Here is a 16,530-nt window from a genome sequence, read left to right as displayed (position 1 = left end):
CTCTTACGGTTTTCGAGCTACGACCATCTGAAGACCATAAAGTTTCTCAAAAAAATGCTCAGAATTTCTCCCCCTAGAGTGGATGACATCATCAGTTAGAGTGAAAGAGCCAGTGAGAAATCGCCTGAAATTGTTTTCTAAAATTGCCGTAAAATCCAAACGGTGAATAGGAGACACATAATTTTTGGATCTTTTTGTAGACAAACCTTTCTTCTCTCGTCAAAGTTCAGTTTTAAAGGGTTAGCCCCCACCAAATTTAAATAAAGAGGGATCTTGCACCAGCTGCCCTGCTCTGCTGCTCCATTTAAACCCATACAATCTCCTGTTTTCTGAGTCGCAGCCTGCCGGAGTGTGTCTGTTTAAATCGACCATTGAGTCATTTTTCTAAAGAATATCTGGACATAAAACACACGTACATCTGGCCCAGACTTGTCCGCATCAGAGCCGTTAGCTCTGTTAGTAAAAGGAAACTTTGGATGATAATAGAGATGGTTCATTTCCATTAAATTCATTCATGTTTATTGATTCAGTTAATAAGACCAGCAGCCCCCTCGTGCCACTGTCAAAATTTCAGCGGCGCTGGAATTGTCTAGTTGTTCTTATGAGCACATGATGGAGGATCTTATATTATATAATATTTCTCGTAGGCTGACCTTCTCTCCAGCTCTATTCTGAACTTTATTAATTACGTCACCACTAACCTCACTGTTGCACCATCAGTAAAACTAAGGAAGCAGTTCAGGAGATTTTCTCTCTTCTTCCTGCTCCAGGAGGTCAGACGAGTTTTTGGCGCCTGGTTTAAGAGAGACATCCCATCATTTCAAGAGCTCCAAGTACACAATAACTTTACATCTTTTGGTGACTGGTGAATAATGAATACAACTGCAGACCTTCATAGCCTCACACTCCCATTGGTCCCCTTTAGATCGCCTACGTCTCTGTTAGGTTTCAGTTTAGGTTCAGGACAAACATGGAGCAGATTTTATTTTTTTTACAAACTTCTTCGTCTCAGATCAACAAATTCCAGATGCAGTTTGGCAGAAAACTATCCGAAAGATTTCCTCTTCATTCATTTATTAACGGCTGCTGTTCAGGATTCAGTTCAGGAGAGTTCACGGTCTTCGTGGGTCAAAGGTTAGACTAGAAGTAGAGCGGAGCTGGACTCGGCCTGTGATAGGTTCAGGACCAAGGTTACATAACGTCAATCTGTGACACCTCCTCTAAAATATTAGATTAGATTAAATAGATTCAGCCCCTTTTATTGCTTTATTCAGCGCTGCATGACAGGAAGTGCAACTAATTAATTAGAAATGCAATATGCAGGTCTGTTACCTTGTTAGCCAGGTGAGTTATACGGTTCAGGTACAGTACAAACACCTCAAACTTGTACTTTAGTACAGTACAGTAAATGTACTTAGTTACTTTCCACCACTTGTTGATATGATTGGAGGATTACATCATCAGCCGCACTCGTCACGTCATGATGTTCACCAGCAGAGGGAGACAAAGTCAAACACTCTGACATGTGTCCCGGTCTGGCTCTGGGCTTTAAGTCGTTTCCATGGAAACGAGTGAGGTATTCCTGTCATCGCCTCACTTCCCTCACACAGGTGATAAATGTGGGCGCAGGTATGCCGACACACACGCAGACAAACAACCTGCCGTCGTCACGGGAGACGTGTCCGAACTCAGTGAATATTTATTAACACAGAGGAGGAACCGGAGAACAGATTTACACTCGTTACTAGCAGGTGAAAAGAAAGCATCCTGAAACAAACACCCGGTGAAACACACCTCGCTTTCGATTAACAAGTTGATCACTCGTAAAAAGGAATTAGAAAAAGTGACAGTTTGCAAAAAATACGCTGTTCCATGACGTTAGAGATGCAGTCAAATATTGACCAATTATTGTCCTTTTCATACTAAAATAAATGTGATACATCTATAAAAAAGCTAAAAAAAGAAAGCGTATTTACAGCTTTAAAAGAGGTACAAATCATGGGACCCCCCTGCTCCTCACAGCTGATTGGTTCGTCTGACTGAGAATGGCTGTGACTGAGTTAAGGCACCGTGGGAGCTCGCTGCTGATTGGTGAGCGGAGGTAGGAGGCGGGACCAGGAAAGGCTGAGAGAGCGGAGGAGGAGGCGGGGGTGAACATCTGGAGGAAGGCATGCGGGGCGAGGAGGTGGGGGTGTCGTAGGAGGACGACGGCGTGGAGGGTCCCGGGGTGACGGCGGTCCGGCTCAGAGGGTGGGGGGTCCGGTGAGGTTTGGTGGTGAGGGACAGCGGCTGCAGCTGCTCGGCGTACGGGGACGTGTGTCCGCCGTAGGAGGAGTGCGTGTGCTCCGTGTGCGTCGGGGCCGGGGCGGCGGGGGAGGCCAGCGCGGTGGTGGGCGTCGCCGGCGAGTCCAGCGAGGAGGCGGGGCTGGCCTGGGACAGGTGTGTGTGTGTCAGGTGCGAGATGGTGTGCGGCTGTGTCAGGTGTGAACGGGGGTGTGCGTGTGCAGTCTGTGTGAGCGCGGCGTGTGTGTGGGGCGTCTCCTCAGGTGGGACGCGAGGTCTCTTCAGCTGTGGGACGACGTCCTCTTCAGGAACTGAAACAAACACAAACACCGATCAGGAACGAGGTCGACACCTCGCGGTCAGGTGAGACTCTGATCACCACGACCTGCGAGGACGAACTACCTGCAGTCCAACATCGACCAAAGAGACTGACAGCAGCAGTCTTACCTTCGTGTTGAGTCTCACTCTTCATCCTCTTCCTCTTCTTCTTTTTACCCTGAACAGAACAAACACAGTGGTGGGTACAGATGTGCAGTAACGTGCAGTGACGAGCAGTTTTTTATACTCGTGTCGAGTTTTATAGTAACATGCAGTGTTTTATAGTAACGTGTACTGATGTGCAGTGTTTTATAGTATAGTAGTATAGTGTACGTGTACTGTGGCTGCAGAGGACTGTTTGGTGTGAGAGTCTTGTAAAGTCCTTAAGACGACAGATATTAAATAAAAGAAAAACACAATAATTCCCAAAGCCGTCTGATGAAACACTCTGCTTCCATCATACTTGCTGGTTTTAAGCCTTTCAAAGCAACATTTTCACTGCGGTTGACAAATGGCTGCATGCACCTGTCTGAACAGGTGGTCCAGGTGTAAGCTGACATAATAACAACGTAAATTTAGGCCGATGACATCATAAAACGTTACAGCAGACATGCAAAGCTTCATCTGAAAACCTCCACAGAGGCTTTGAATGTAAAGAAACAGCCACGCTGTGTTCAGCGAACACGCGGCAGCCGGACTCACGTAGTTGTCTCTGGCCGACCAGCCGGGGTAAAGTTTGGAGTGGAGGAGTCTCTCTTTACGAGCCAGCTCATAATAACCGGCCTGTTCCTCTTTGGTCAAAGAATGCCACTGTGGACCCAAAACACCAGTTAACTCACACAAAAACAGGCAGCACATGGAGAAAAACAAGAATAACGAGCATGAATCTGCTGACAGTTCGTTACTATGGTTACACATTGTTATATACTGAATGTATAGTTTCTGCATACAACAGTGTGAAATCACGAGGTTTGAAAATGATCAGAAATCTGTAGAAAAACAACTTTAATTAACTTTAATTGTGACTTTTTTTCCCAGAAAATCTGGATTTTACACTCAGAGTGTTTGATTTCTCAAAAATGAAAAATTAATTCATTGAAAAATTAAATAAATTAGTTTATTCTCAAAATAATAATTATGATAAAATGATTGTAAAAAATAATAATCGGGACTTTTGGTGCTGTAAACTTTTTACGTAATTCTTTTTTCATCATTTTGACTTTGAAATATTACAAATATTGCTAAAAACACACGCACACACACACACACACACACAGACACAAAAAGACAGACAGACACACACACACAAACAGACACACACACACACACACACACACACAGACACACACACACACACACACAGACAGACACACACACAGACACACAGACACACAGACACACACACACACACACACACACCCTCTGGCCCAGGATCTGGTTGATGGTGGCGCTCTCCTTCACTTTGCACTGAGCCACCACTTTGGGTCTTTCCTCCCTCATGTACAACATGAACGCGTTCAGCGGCTTCTTGATGTGCGGCTTCTTCTCGTCTTCCTTCTCCTGCAGGCCGTCAGGCATCGACCTCCTACGGAAACAAACGGAGACAGAGCGCGTGTTACCATGGTGCTACGACAGCGAGGAGAGCAGGACATGTCCACACCTCGGTGGACAAACACACACGGTGTCTGTGATCAGGGCTTATTTCCATTAACAGTAATAAATCGAGTCAGTTAGAGGACGTCACCCCGGCTGGCTGCCGCCCGCAGGCTCCTGCTTCACCGCCGCGGGGACGATGGCCGGGTGGGGGACGGACGACTGGGGGGTCTGGACCAAGCGTGGAGAGAAGCTTCCCGACACCAGGCTGCCAAACAAACACCAAACACTCGACTTAACAGCAGAGCCGAGCTCAATGAACTCAACCGTTCACTCTCAACAAACTAAACATCAGCGTCGAAACTGACACCAAGACTACGAACGATCTGGAAGGAGACTCACCTCGACATGGACGCGTTCATGGCGAGAGCAGCCGGCGAGAAGCCGCCCGCGATGGGATACATCGTCTGTCCCTGCCTGCACAGACAAACACACGCCGTCACATGACGGCTGAAACCGCTGTGTGTGTGTGTGTGTGTGTGAGTGTGCTTTACTCACAGCCATCCCAGAGGGTGTGTGATCTGAGCCATGCCTCCAGGAGAGACGGGGTAGCAGGCTGCATGAGACGTCCTCGACATACCTGCCCCAGGGACCGCAGCACAGGTGAGACTCACACAGTTTATCAGTGAAAAAAGTGTTTGTGAGGATTTCACTGGAGGACAGGTGAGACTGTGATGTGTACCTGCATCAGGAGAGAAGCCAGGTGAGGCCCTCTGAGGGGAGAAAGCCTCTGGGCTGTAGGACAGCAGTGGGTGCAGGTGGGTCATGTGAGGGTGCTGCACCACCGGCACATTGTTCGACTGGAGACACAAACACACACAGAGAAGGTGAGTGCTGAAGATGCAGTGGCGCCATCTGTCCAGCAGGTGTCAGCATTTCAACCTCTATCAGGTTACTGCAGGAAGTGGACTACAAGCCGGTCTGGTGTTAACACAGTGAAAGGGATCTCACTGTCTACCCTCAGCCTCTACACTGTAGTGGCCTGGGACCAGGTCCAGCTCCTTCACTTCCTCGCAGTTTACATGTTTTGATTCAGATAAGCACTGGGCGTCAGTGGATTTAGTCACGGATGACACAACTTCGCAGTGCTGACAGACGTCTCATGACTCCTGACACGAAGAAATGAAGGCAGTGGATGTTATCAGAGCGCGTTGTGATTTCCCGTCACACGAGGACTTCCTGTAATATTTCTGCTTCCTTGAAAAAGTCCATCTTCGGCGGTGGCGTCAGTGTGTGTTGCACAAGCCGGTGAAAGCAGAAACTCCACCTGACTCACACCTGCAGTAAACTACACCTGCCTGAAGCAGCGGAACGATCCCTCGCTGTTATTTTTCATATTTCAACAAGGATATAAAGTCCTCATTTCACGAGCCTTTGAAAAAGAAGTGTGAAAGCAAGAAGCACGTGACATGCCGGAGGGCCTACGGCCACTTTGCATTTGTTTGCTTATTTACGAGTGTGTGTGTGTGTGTGTGTGTGTGCGTTTTCCACCAGGTCTCACCAGGTGTGTCGCGGCAGCAGAGTCTCTGATGGCAGATCTTCCTGGGACGTCGAGCAGAGGCCACTGAAACGGCAGGTACTGTGGAGGGAGGGGGAGCGTCAGCCAGTCATAAACCACACACACCAACGATCAGATCAAATACCGTAGAGTCATTACAACATGCAGAAAATGGCGATGCGAACTATATTCTGTGGAGCACCTTGTGCAGTTCAGCCTACAGGCAAACGTCTTTGATTTAGTTCAACTCTGCAGCTATGCTCGCCCTCCTCACTCAACCCCCTCAGCCAATCACAAGTCGCTGCTGTGTGATGTGGACGGATCCCGGCTGACCGCCAGCATCAGAGAAAACAGAAGTTATGAGAGATGTTTGCGCTGAAGGTCAAATGGAAATCAGAACAAACACGTTGAGTTTGAAGAGTGTTTTGCTCGGTCAGACAGTGTGTGTGTGTGTGTGTGTGTGTGTGTGCGCGTGTGCATGTGTGTGTGTGTGTGTGTGCGTGTGTGTGTGTCTGGATGCTGTGGGTCTTGAGTTAGACAAAGAACAATCCAAAAAGTTTGCCTTCACCCTGCCCCCCCCCCCCAATTCTCCACACATAAACACCCCACCAGACCCCAAACTACAGGCGTCCCACTGTTAACCGAGCTGTCTGAAACCAGGACCCAGAACCCCCCCCCCAGCCCAGACTCATATACAGCCCCTGAGAGAAGAAGAGGCCTTTGGTGCTCGTTCAACTGTGAGTGACGTCATCAGACTCCGACTGTGACCTCTGACCCCGAGGAAGAGGAGCAACGGGAGGACAGCGGCTCTGATGTCGCCTCCTGACGACCAGGCGACGGCGTTCGTCTCATCAGACATCACCACGGTGATAACACCGACGGACTTTAACGCCAACATACAGTGAATAAACACCTGGAGCCTGCACTGACAGGTGTCACTCACTCACAGAGAAAACAACTGTGTGACCCAGATGATGTCATAGTGATGTCATCACTGCTTTTTACAGCTTCACTTCTACTACAGCTGTTTAACAACCGCCTCTCTGACATCAGAACTCTCTACGATGGCTGACACAGCTACATCATCCAGGTATCGTCACGATGTCGAGCTCAGACTGGATCTGATAAACCATCTGCAGGATCACGTGACCTGAAGAAACCAGGTTCCTCACAGGACAGGTTTCGCAGGTGACAGGACAACACGAGTTTTTCCAGTTTTTACTTGAAGGATGGAGGGTGTCGTGTTCTGCTCATATTGTAAAGCCCCTAAAAACTTTATTCGGCCTCAGAGTATAATTACTGTGGTTGTAAGGATTAACCCCTACGTATACTGATGTTTCCTGTCACAGTGACACCTCCCCTGCCTGGAGTCACATGTCAAAAGCAGATTAAAAACCTTCTTCCTGGTTGCTCGTATACCTGGATCAGGAATCTGCTTTCTCCAAACAAAGCTGAACAAATTAGATTTGTCTGATTCTCCAAAACCTGATGTTTCTCATCCACACAACATTTAAGGAATGGGGTGAGTGCTGGAAGCTGCGTGTAGCTCCGTTAATTAAAGCCCCCCCGGAGGAGTTTACATTTGCTGTTACTCACAAAAACACTCAAAGTCGAAGAAATCAGTTTCTTAAAGGCCTGAAAGTGCACCGTATACATCCAGGTCCATTTAAACTTTCAGATTCGCTGCCGTTCTTCTTCTTCTCTGCGTATCTTTGTGCATCACCCCCACCTGTTGCATGCTGGAATGTGACACCATTGACAGGAAGGTGCATTTCATGACCTGCGTCTTCAGGTGAGACGACCAAACCGGGAACCCATTCGTAAAAATACTGAGAAACTCCACGGGGGGACCTTTAAGGACACATTCAGACTGGCTGCTTAATAAAAGTGCCCAGTCAGCACAACAAGGGAGCAAACAGCAGCCATCGCCTTAAAGGGAAACCACAAGTCACTTCATTTTCCCTCAGAATTACTCTCCAGACCACCATCTAAACATACGTGTGCACACCTCCCCATACCGCTGCATGACACCCACTGACCCGTGCATTCCCAGCCCCTGAACCATCAGAGCCTCGGAGCAAACGTCGGTTCTCACAAAGATAGAAGAACAAGTGCACCGTGTTCCTCCTGCTCTGCAGAAACACACACAGCGAGTCCACAGTGCAGCTTCATCCCGTCCCCCATTCAGAGGCCCGAGGAAGCTCTGGCTGAGAGCGCTAACTGGATCCAGCTGTTGGAAATACCAGGAAAATCGCACACACACACACACACACACGCACACACACACGCACACACACACACGCACACACACACACACACACGCACACACACACACACGCACACACACACACACACACACACACACACACACACACACACACACACACACACACACACACACACACACACACAGTGTATTACTGGGGGAAGCATAAAGCGACTGTGTGCCTTGAGGGGAAAGTTATTAGAGCTTACTGCTGTTTACGAAACGCAGCTTTGCACACACACACACGCACACACACACACACACAGACGTTTCAGACAAAGAGCTGATGATCAACACCCTGCAGATGTGAAAAAACACAAAAAGAATTTAAACTCGTCACAGTAAGAAGCAGGACTCTGTGTAGTCCAGATCTGAATCCCCTCTTCAGTCCAGTTCTGCTCATCAGTCAGTGGAAGATTAGTTTTATGTCCACCACATTCAGGCTGCCTTCAACCATCCAGCTCTTCTCCTGATACAGACTCACATACCTAAACTGAGCCAACAGCGAGCGCTGATCCAGCAGCTTTGCTCTGTTTTCCCACAGATATCTGGTCGACTTTAAACATCCAAAAGTATTTCAAATGAGAGGAAGTAAAATACGATCGAAGACTAATTAATAGTTCAAAAAACTGACAGTGAGAACTAAAGTAAAATCAATGTATTCCGGTTAAATGGGTGAATTTGTGGATCAGCTGTAGCGACTTTGAAGCTCAGAACAATGTTAAAATATATAAATATATATATAAGTCATCGGGTGAAAACATGTGCAGTGTATTTATGTGTTATCTTCTGTCTGACCTGACAACGATCGCTCTGAAACCCGGGACCAAACTCGTCCTTTAGCTTGTAGCCTAAGCTAAGTAGCTCTCAGGTACGTTAGCTCTTCTAGCAGCCACACTGGAGCCACCTGTGAACGGGAGTGTCCATGAAGACGTCCTGTTAACAGATAAACTCCTGGGACGAGCTGAAGTCTGCAGCGTGTGTCTGGGTTCTGGTCTGACTCTTGATGTGTGTGTGTGTTTATGTTTGTGTACAGGAGAGTGTGTGTGTGTGTGTGTGTGTGTGTGTGACGCTGTTATAAACAGGTCACCCTCTTGGTATTTTAAGACTCTGCAGACAATGTCGAGTAAACAGAGGAATTCTGGGATTGTTCGGTCTGCTGAAAGAAACCGACTTTAACTAAACAAGCACGGCCACGTTTGCACGCACGTGCACGTGCACGCTAACACAGATGGCAGCTTTGTCAACATAAAGCTTTTACACGGAGTGGAAATAAAGCGAGACGCCTGCCGTCCCCAGCATGATCAACGCTCGCACATACCAGGTAGCTTATCCTCGCCGTCCCTCTGCTATTCACTGCTGCTCAGGTGTGACGCTGGTGAGAAGGCTGGTGTGTGTGTGTGTGTGTGTGTGTGTGTGTGTGTGTGCATGACTGATTTGACAAATCAGCAAACCTCTGAGCCAACTGGGTCTGAGTCCTCAACACTATGTGGTATAAATTCACACATGGGAAAGATGGGGATTATTTGAGCTCCTCGTTATGATAGCATGATTGTGATCAGCTGATTTGAATGTAGGCTGTCAATAAAGGCGAGCTGAACACGTTCTTGTTCTATTATGTTCTAATATTTCGCTGATCATTTATGTCTCTAATTTAGGCATGCTCAGATAAATTGTCCCAAGCTGTTATGACATCACAAAAAGTGCAAAGTTAGACCTCGTTCAACCAAAACCTTCAGGATTACAAACAGAGTCTCTGTAATTTGGTAATGCTCCGGCCTTTTACCAGAAAAAACTGTCCCAGCTTATCTTAAACCTTTTGGAAAATGCTTTTATTCAATAAGAAATAATGCAACCAACAACAGGAACCTTAAAATGAGTCCTTCCTGCCAGTTCAGCTGCTAGTCAAGGTTTGGCAGCTGAGGACAGGAGACAATGAGGATAAGATAAGCACGGTTTGGGTTTTTACAGGAGCTGTATCTGCCGCCTTCTGCTCAAAGCAAACACGTTCAGCTTTTCGTGAACGACCAATCCCAGCCTCAATGGGGCGGGACGTTAAAACTTATTTGGTCACTTGGCTGGTGGTCGGAGCAGACTGGAGGCGGGGGGGGCACAGCCAGCAGACAGGTCGTCTACATGCTGGCTCCTGCTTCCTGTCTGCGTGCATGAGTACAGTAAACAGCCTGTATTATGGTTCAGGTAGCGTCCAGCTAACGACAGCTTGTTTACCTTGACTTGCCTTCAGACTGGCAGATGCCTCTCCTCCTCTTCCTCCTCCTCCTCCTCTGTCCCTCATACACACACCAAACACTCCTACTGAGAAGGCTGAGAAGTACACAAGGTCTCCATTGTGCAGAGAAAAATGTGAAGGAGGACCAGTGCAGAGAAAGAAAAGGAACGACCCTGCTGTCTGAAGGCAACATGCAGCCTGACTGCCACACACACACACACACACACACACACACTGAGTGCAAACAATTAGTCAGTCACAGTGGAAATGTGTGTGTGTGTGTGTGAGGTATAATGAGGTGTAACGATCCCCCTGTAGAGCCATGCATTAGGACCATTCAGACTCTGTTAACACAACAATGACCCGCTAACACAGGGGGAGGGCGTTACAAAGCTGAGGAATGCAGGTGTTTGTGCGGGTGGGTTTGGATGTGTGTTTAGCCTGCATGTGTGTCTGCGCTAAATCCACAGAGGAAAGACTTTCAGAACGAACCGGAGAAGAGTTCACAAATCTGCGTCGCTCTCGATCAGAGCGCTGCAAACCAAAAGTACTGGAATCAGCTCATCCACCGTGTGTGGAGAGTAAACTTGACCCTGACTGCTAAAACCACACACAGAAACACACACACCCCCGTTACCTGCACTCTGCTCATGCTGTGGATGCTTTATTCCATAGAAGAAGCACAAGCTCGTGTTTGAGGTCATGCCCCTTCCAACTGTCCTCTGCAATAATATTTTGCTTATAATGTCTTACTGTGCCAACAAGGCAATTTTTAGATTAGCGGCCGTGAGTTCTACTGTATTAAACCATTACCCAGCATCCCGATAATCCAGGCTGAGCTTCCAGAAAGCTTTAGCGCTGCGAGATTGGGCAACAAACTGTCAATCCTGCTGCGCAGCAGCTAAAGCAGCTAATCTGCTGCCGTGATGAGAGCTCATTCCTACTGCAGGCAGGCAACGTCCCCACAGACTGTGTCCAGGCCTGTCTAACCCTGTACCATCACAAACCTCCTTATCACAACAAGCTGCAGGCGGGGCGCGCACACACACACACACCAAATCAAATGCAAGATACAAGTGCACAAAAGAAGCTTTGAGGACAATGGTGAGTCAATGGTATCGAGGTCTCAATTTGCAAAACAATGTGCCCGCAACGTGAAGCAGCTGGAACCTGTTGCATGCGCGCTGGGCGAGTCAGGGTTTAGGTTACTGCGAACGAGTTAATCTGCATGACGTCAGCGTCCCGTAAACGTCTTGTGCAGCTTCGCACGAGCCAAACAGCCAAACTCTGCAGAGCCAGCAGAAGACTTTGCAGCTGGATGTTTATTATTTTATTGATATTTCTTGATTATTCATTTGGTCTGGACAGAAAATGGTGAAATATGCTTATAAAAATGGGTTCAGCCCCGAGAAAAGAGTTCACATCGCTGTGCACCACCTGAATGGGCACATTTGACTGTGACACAGGAAAGAAGTGTCGGATTAGGACTGAAACAGGGAGTCCTCAGTGGTTGGTTGCATTAAACAGTGATAAATGAAGGTAGAGGAAACCACAGGACCAGCAAACTCGGGTGTAACTGGATCTCCTGTCCCCAAACGCTCTGATGTGTGTGTGTGTGTGTGTCTCACCGTCCTGGCACTTGGTGCGAGAGCTCCGTTGGTGAGGTAGGGACCGCAAAGGTTCCCGAGGTCTGGGATCATGAAGAAGGGATATCCAACATACGGAGAGGGCTGGAAGAGACCTCCATCCTGACGCCTCCTCAGCGCTGAGAAGACCAACATCACAGTCACACAAAGCGTCACTCCAGGTGACTTTACACATAAAGGTGAGAGCGCTCGTCATGGAGAGAACATCATCAGGCTGATTTTCAATCACGAGTTGAGACTTAAAATATGTGACACAGACCCAGAGTTACAAGCTGACGTGGTCGATGGGAGTGTGCACTTTGCTTCCTGCTAAGACGAGGTAGCCGGGGGTCATTTAGCCTTGCTATTAGCTGGTACAGTGAGCGAATACTGCACGCTTCAGAGGGTCGTGTGGAGGGTGGGGCTACAGCTGGAAGTGGAGGTGGGTTCTGTTGAGCCTTCTCTGTGTCGTGCGTCCAAATCAAACACCAGTTATTGAGAGGGTGCCCACCTGGTGACCCTGACTGACTCATTTAAGACAGGTCAGGGGACACGATTGAGGAAAAGCCTCTCGTACCACCGGGGTAAATAACTAGAGGCTATCTGAGAGACCAGTGGAACCAGTTACACAGTGATGGTGGTTGGACAAATGAGCCGAGCATGGCATTCACATGAAGATGCCCATCAAGCCAGTTGGTCCAGACACTGGAGTTTAATCTGAGCAGACAGGAAGCAGATAAGAGTCTCTGCCCTTTGCTTGGATGAGAGCAGGACTAAAGGGCAGGGTAGCGGTGCACTCGGTCAGAGGCTGGTGTGAACGGCTTCATATCGTTTTATACAGCTGTGATTTGTAAGACTTGAGCGGGCCGTGGCTTTAAGATGAATACCACCTATCAAACCAGTGCAGAAAGTGGTAAAATATGCCTTAATAAAATGTTAAGACTGTATTTATGACACAATAAACAGCTTGGAATGACTGTGTTCTTTGACTCAGAGTATCGACATGAGAATTTAACTCACTGAAGTATTACAGACACATCACGTGGAGCCCGGGAACAGAAGCTGCTGTTGTCACAGGAGCTAACGGGGATCTAAACAAACACTGATTGCAGCTTTCTCTCACAGCGAATGAAAGAAAGCAAACACGGGAGCTGCAGGGAGGGCCGAGGTCTCCTCTGCAGCACTGAGACCATGTGGATGTGACGCTCTGCGTAAAGCTCACATTCACATTCTGCAGCGCAAAAGTGCACAAAAGAATGCAAACAACGTGGAAAATGACTTCACGTCATGGTCTGATCCTCGTATCAATGGGTGAAGCTGAATCACACATTAAAACCTGCAGCGAGGAGACCAGTAAACCCTTGACTCAAGTGTAAATCCCATCTTAATACTGGATCTCACAGTAACTCTCAATGGGCATGTTTGACTTGACGTGCACAGTCAAGCCTGAGACATTCACAACTTCAAGCATGATGAAGATTCCCATTAAAACAAACACAAAAGTGCACATTACCTTCTTCAAACAGCTGACTGTGTCTGGCCCTGCTCTCCGGATCCGGACTGGGCTTGGGGCGCCTGTCTGCCTGCACATAAACACCACACAGAAAGGTAAACAGAGCAGGACGAGCACTGTGGATGCTGTGAAAAGGACACGGAGGCCAGCAGAGTCCCGGGATCCCCCAAACGATGGAGAGAAACCGATCCACATAACTGGTCCCGGTTAACTCACCTCCGAGTCCGAGCTGCCGTTGGTCTCGGACTCGTTGACCAGAGAGGACTTGACATCGTCCAGGTCCCGTTCAGCAGCCACATTCCTCTTCTCCTCCTGTTCTCCCTCGTCTTTAAAAGCAATCAGTTCATCGTTTGCTCCCAGGTCGTCTCCGTCTCCCCCGTTTAGCTGCGGCATGTTTGGACGTTAGCTGCAACGGCTAACATTAACGGCTGAGTTAGACCGAGTTGGTGGCTAACTTACAGTTTGTAAAAACAACATAAAAGACTTGGAAAAACACAAAGAAAATATCCAGATAGCACTAACTGTGTGCTGGACGCGTCGCAGCCAGCGTTCACGCTCAGTTGAGTGATTATTTTGCCGGTTAGTACGTTAAAAAACACCAAAAACTAGCTTAAAAACTAGCTAACAAGCTAGCTAGCTAGCTACCTGCGGCGTTCACGGACGCGTCAGTTTCTGGCGTCGAACTCCTGAGGTGTGGAAGTCCTCCTTGAGGTTGTTTCCACCGAATAAAGAGTCCATAAACAGCAGTGCGTCGACAGTAAATGGTCCAAACGGTTCAAAAACAGTCAAAAGAAGCACTCATAACCAACTCAGTGCCGCTGACATCGTAGGATCCAGCGCAGTCCGTTCGCACCAACTGAAAAGTTTACGTCCCCTTCCGAGCACTCACTCCCGTGGAAAAAGTCGAGGCCCTCGGTGAATGAATTCCTGCATCTTCAGTCCGGTTAAAAACATTCATATTTCCCACTGACGCCGTTTCCAAACACTCGTTTCCGCATTTTTCAGTCTTTGCTGATTCGAGACGTTTTCTGGAGGCTTGCGGTGTGGAGGCGTGGGAAACGGCCGGCCTGGCTGCTGTTTCTGAAGTGGAGTGGAAGGAAAAGACTGCGGGGCTGTCGGAATACACCGGAGGGGGGAGGACCGGCCCCCGTCACAGACCCTGGATCAGATTAGCAAGCGCGCTCCTGCGGCTGCAGAGCGCGACAGCAATGATCTGAACTGATCCTCGACCGGGCACAACAGGTTGATCCCGTCTGTTTGCAGAGGAGGCGCAGAGGAGGGAGGAGGAGGGAGGAGGAGCTCCGCTGGAAGAAAGACACTTTTAGACCTTAAAGGAGAAGTTGGACACTTTTCTGACCTCCTGACCCTGAGCTGAAACCTGGAGCCCGGAGCTTTCACACACTTCATATGATCTGCTGCAGTAAAAGTAGAAATAGCACTCTGTAAATATCACATTAGGAGTAAAAGTCCTGTGTTCCAAAATTTGACTGAAGTACAAGTACAGAAGATCTGCAAGATATACCTGAATGTCCCCTCTGGACGTTTTAAGACAAAAAACCCCTCTTTGATTTAAAAGAAGAGTCATTGTTTCTGATTGATTAATTTATTAATTTTTGTGTCTCTGTGGCTGTTTTGTGTCTCTCTGTGGTTGTTTTGTGTCTCTCTGTGGTTGTTTTGTGTCTCTTTATGGTTGTTTTGTGTCTCTCTGTGGCTGTTTTGTGTCTCTGTGGCTGTTTTGTGTCTCTTTATGGTTGTTTTGCGTCTCTGTGGTTGTTTTGTGTCTCTCTGTGGCTGTTTTGTGTCTCTTTATGGTTGTTTTGCGTCTCTGTGGTTGTTTTGTGTCTCTCTGTGGCTGTTTTATGTCTCTTTGTGGTTGTTTTGTGTCTCTTTGTGGTTGTTTTGCGTCTCTCTGTGGTTGTTTTGTGTCTCTCTGTGGCTGTTTTGTGTCTCTTTATGGTTGTTTTGTGTCTCTTCGTGGTTGTTTTGTGTCTCTCTGTGGCTGTTTTGTGTCTCTGTGGCTGTTTTGTGTCTCTTTATGGTTGTTTTGCGTCTCTGTGGTTGTTTTGTGTCTCTTTGTGGTTGTTTTGTGTCTCTTTGTGGTTGTTTTGCATCTCTCTGTGGTTGTTTTGTGTCTCTCTGTGGCTGTTTTGTGTCTCTTTATGGTTGTTTTGTGTCTCTCTGTGTTCATTTGATTGGACAAACAACACCTTTTAACAGTCCCTTCATACAGAGGTCCTGGTCCAGGGGCCCGGGCTCAGTACCCAGTAGAGCTGCATTGTGTTCAGTCAAAGTGGATTTCTGAGGTTAAATAGATTAATAAATGAAATTTGTCCAACTGTGAAACTTGAAATTTGAGTTCATGCTAAAAATACCAGACTTAACCAACTTTGCTCAGTTTTGGGAAATAATAACAGTCACACCCATTGAATGTTTGGTGTTCTTGTTTGTTCCACGTCTTTACTCTGCAGCACAGTGTTGTAGTTCTCCTCACATGTAGTTCTTGTGTTTCTGCTGCAGAGACAATAACAGGTCGGCCGCAGGTCAAAGCCATGACCAGCTGGAACAGCCGTGGAGGGAACACATGTGTTATGTCCATCAACACGCCCGCACGGCTTCACACATAATACTGAACTTTACACAGCGACAAGCTGCGGAGTCAATGAGAGGAGGCCGGAGGAGGCCGGAGGAGGAAACGGGCTGATAGGAGGGATCTCATCTGGATTTAAAGGACAGTATATTCACTGTTCTGTGTGTCAACCAGCCTGAGACACTCACAACCAGAGCAAACTAACACCTGAACTGCTGTTTTCATAACACACCTGAGTCTCTGACAGAAGAGTCAGTAGTTCAGATGCATTCTGGGTAATGTAGGCTGTGTTTTCAACCTTAAATCCAGTGTTAGTGTTGGGTTGGTGTATAAACATACGTCATCCCGGCAGTGCTCTACAAAAAAAGATGACACTTCTGGTTCAGCAGCATTACTTCTGACTACCAGGACAATGATAAATGTGTGGAATACACCTCTAACTTTACCTGCAGACAGCAGACTCATAGCTCAGCCAGTCCAGCTTCGGGCTTTCTTAAAAGTGCGCTTTGTGCTCCTGACATCTGGAGTCAAGAATACGCCCAGGTCTCCAGTTTCAT

At 47.7% G+C, this 16,530-nt stretch overlaps 1 protein-coding gene across 1 annotated transcript; it reads right to left on the bottom strand.

Annotated features, from left to right (window-relative positions):
• Window positions 1–1,659: 1,659 nt before the first annotated feature.
• LOC121623116 (transcription factor 7-like 1-B) lies at window positions 1,660–14,563 on the bottom strand. The gene is made up of 13 exons (XM_041960280.1): window positions 14,032–14,563; window positions 13,603–13,801; window positions 13,387–13,456; window positions 11,877–12,013; window positions 5,756–5,833; window positions 4,937–5,054; window positions 4,753–4,834; window positions 4,597–4,671; window positions 4,346–4,462; window positions 4,021–4,186; window positions 3,304–3,411; window positions 2,731–2,779; window positions 1,660–2,594 (listed from the first exon to the last, which is right to left on the bottom strand). The coding sequence occupies exons 2-13, from the start codon at window positions 13,777–13,779 to the stop codon at window positions 2,017–2,019; spliced, it is 1,755 nt and encodes a 584-aa protein (XP_041816214.1). The 5' UTR covers window positions 13,780–13,801; window positions 14,032–14,563; the 3' UTR covers window positions 1,660–2,016.
• Window positions 14,564–16,530: the final 1,967 nt, after the last annotated feature.

This window comes from Chelmon rostratus, chromosome 19 (assembly GCF_017976325.1).
Source record: "Chelmon rostratus isolate fCheRos1 chromosome 19, fCheRos1.pri, whole genome shotgun sequence".
Classification (NCBI taxonomy): domain Eukaryota; kingdom Metazoa; phylum Chordata; class Actinopteri; order Chaetodontiformes; family Chaetodontidae; genus Chelmon; species Chelmon rostratus.
Note: the sequence above shows the minus strand (reverse complement) of the source record. Positions and strands in the feature narration are given on the sequence as shown.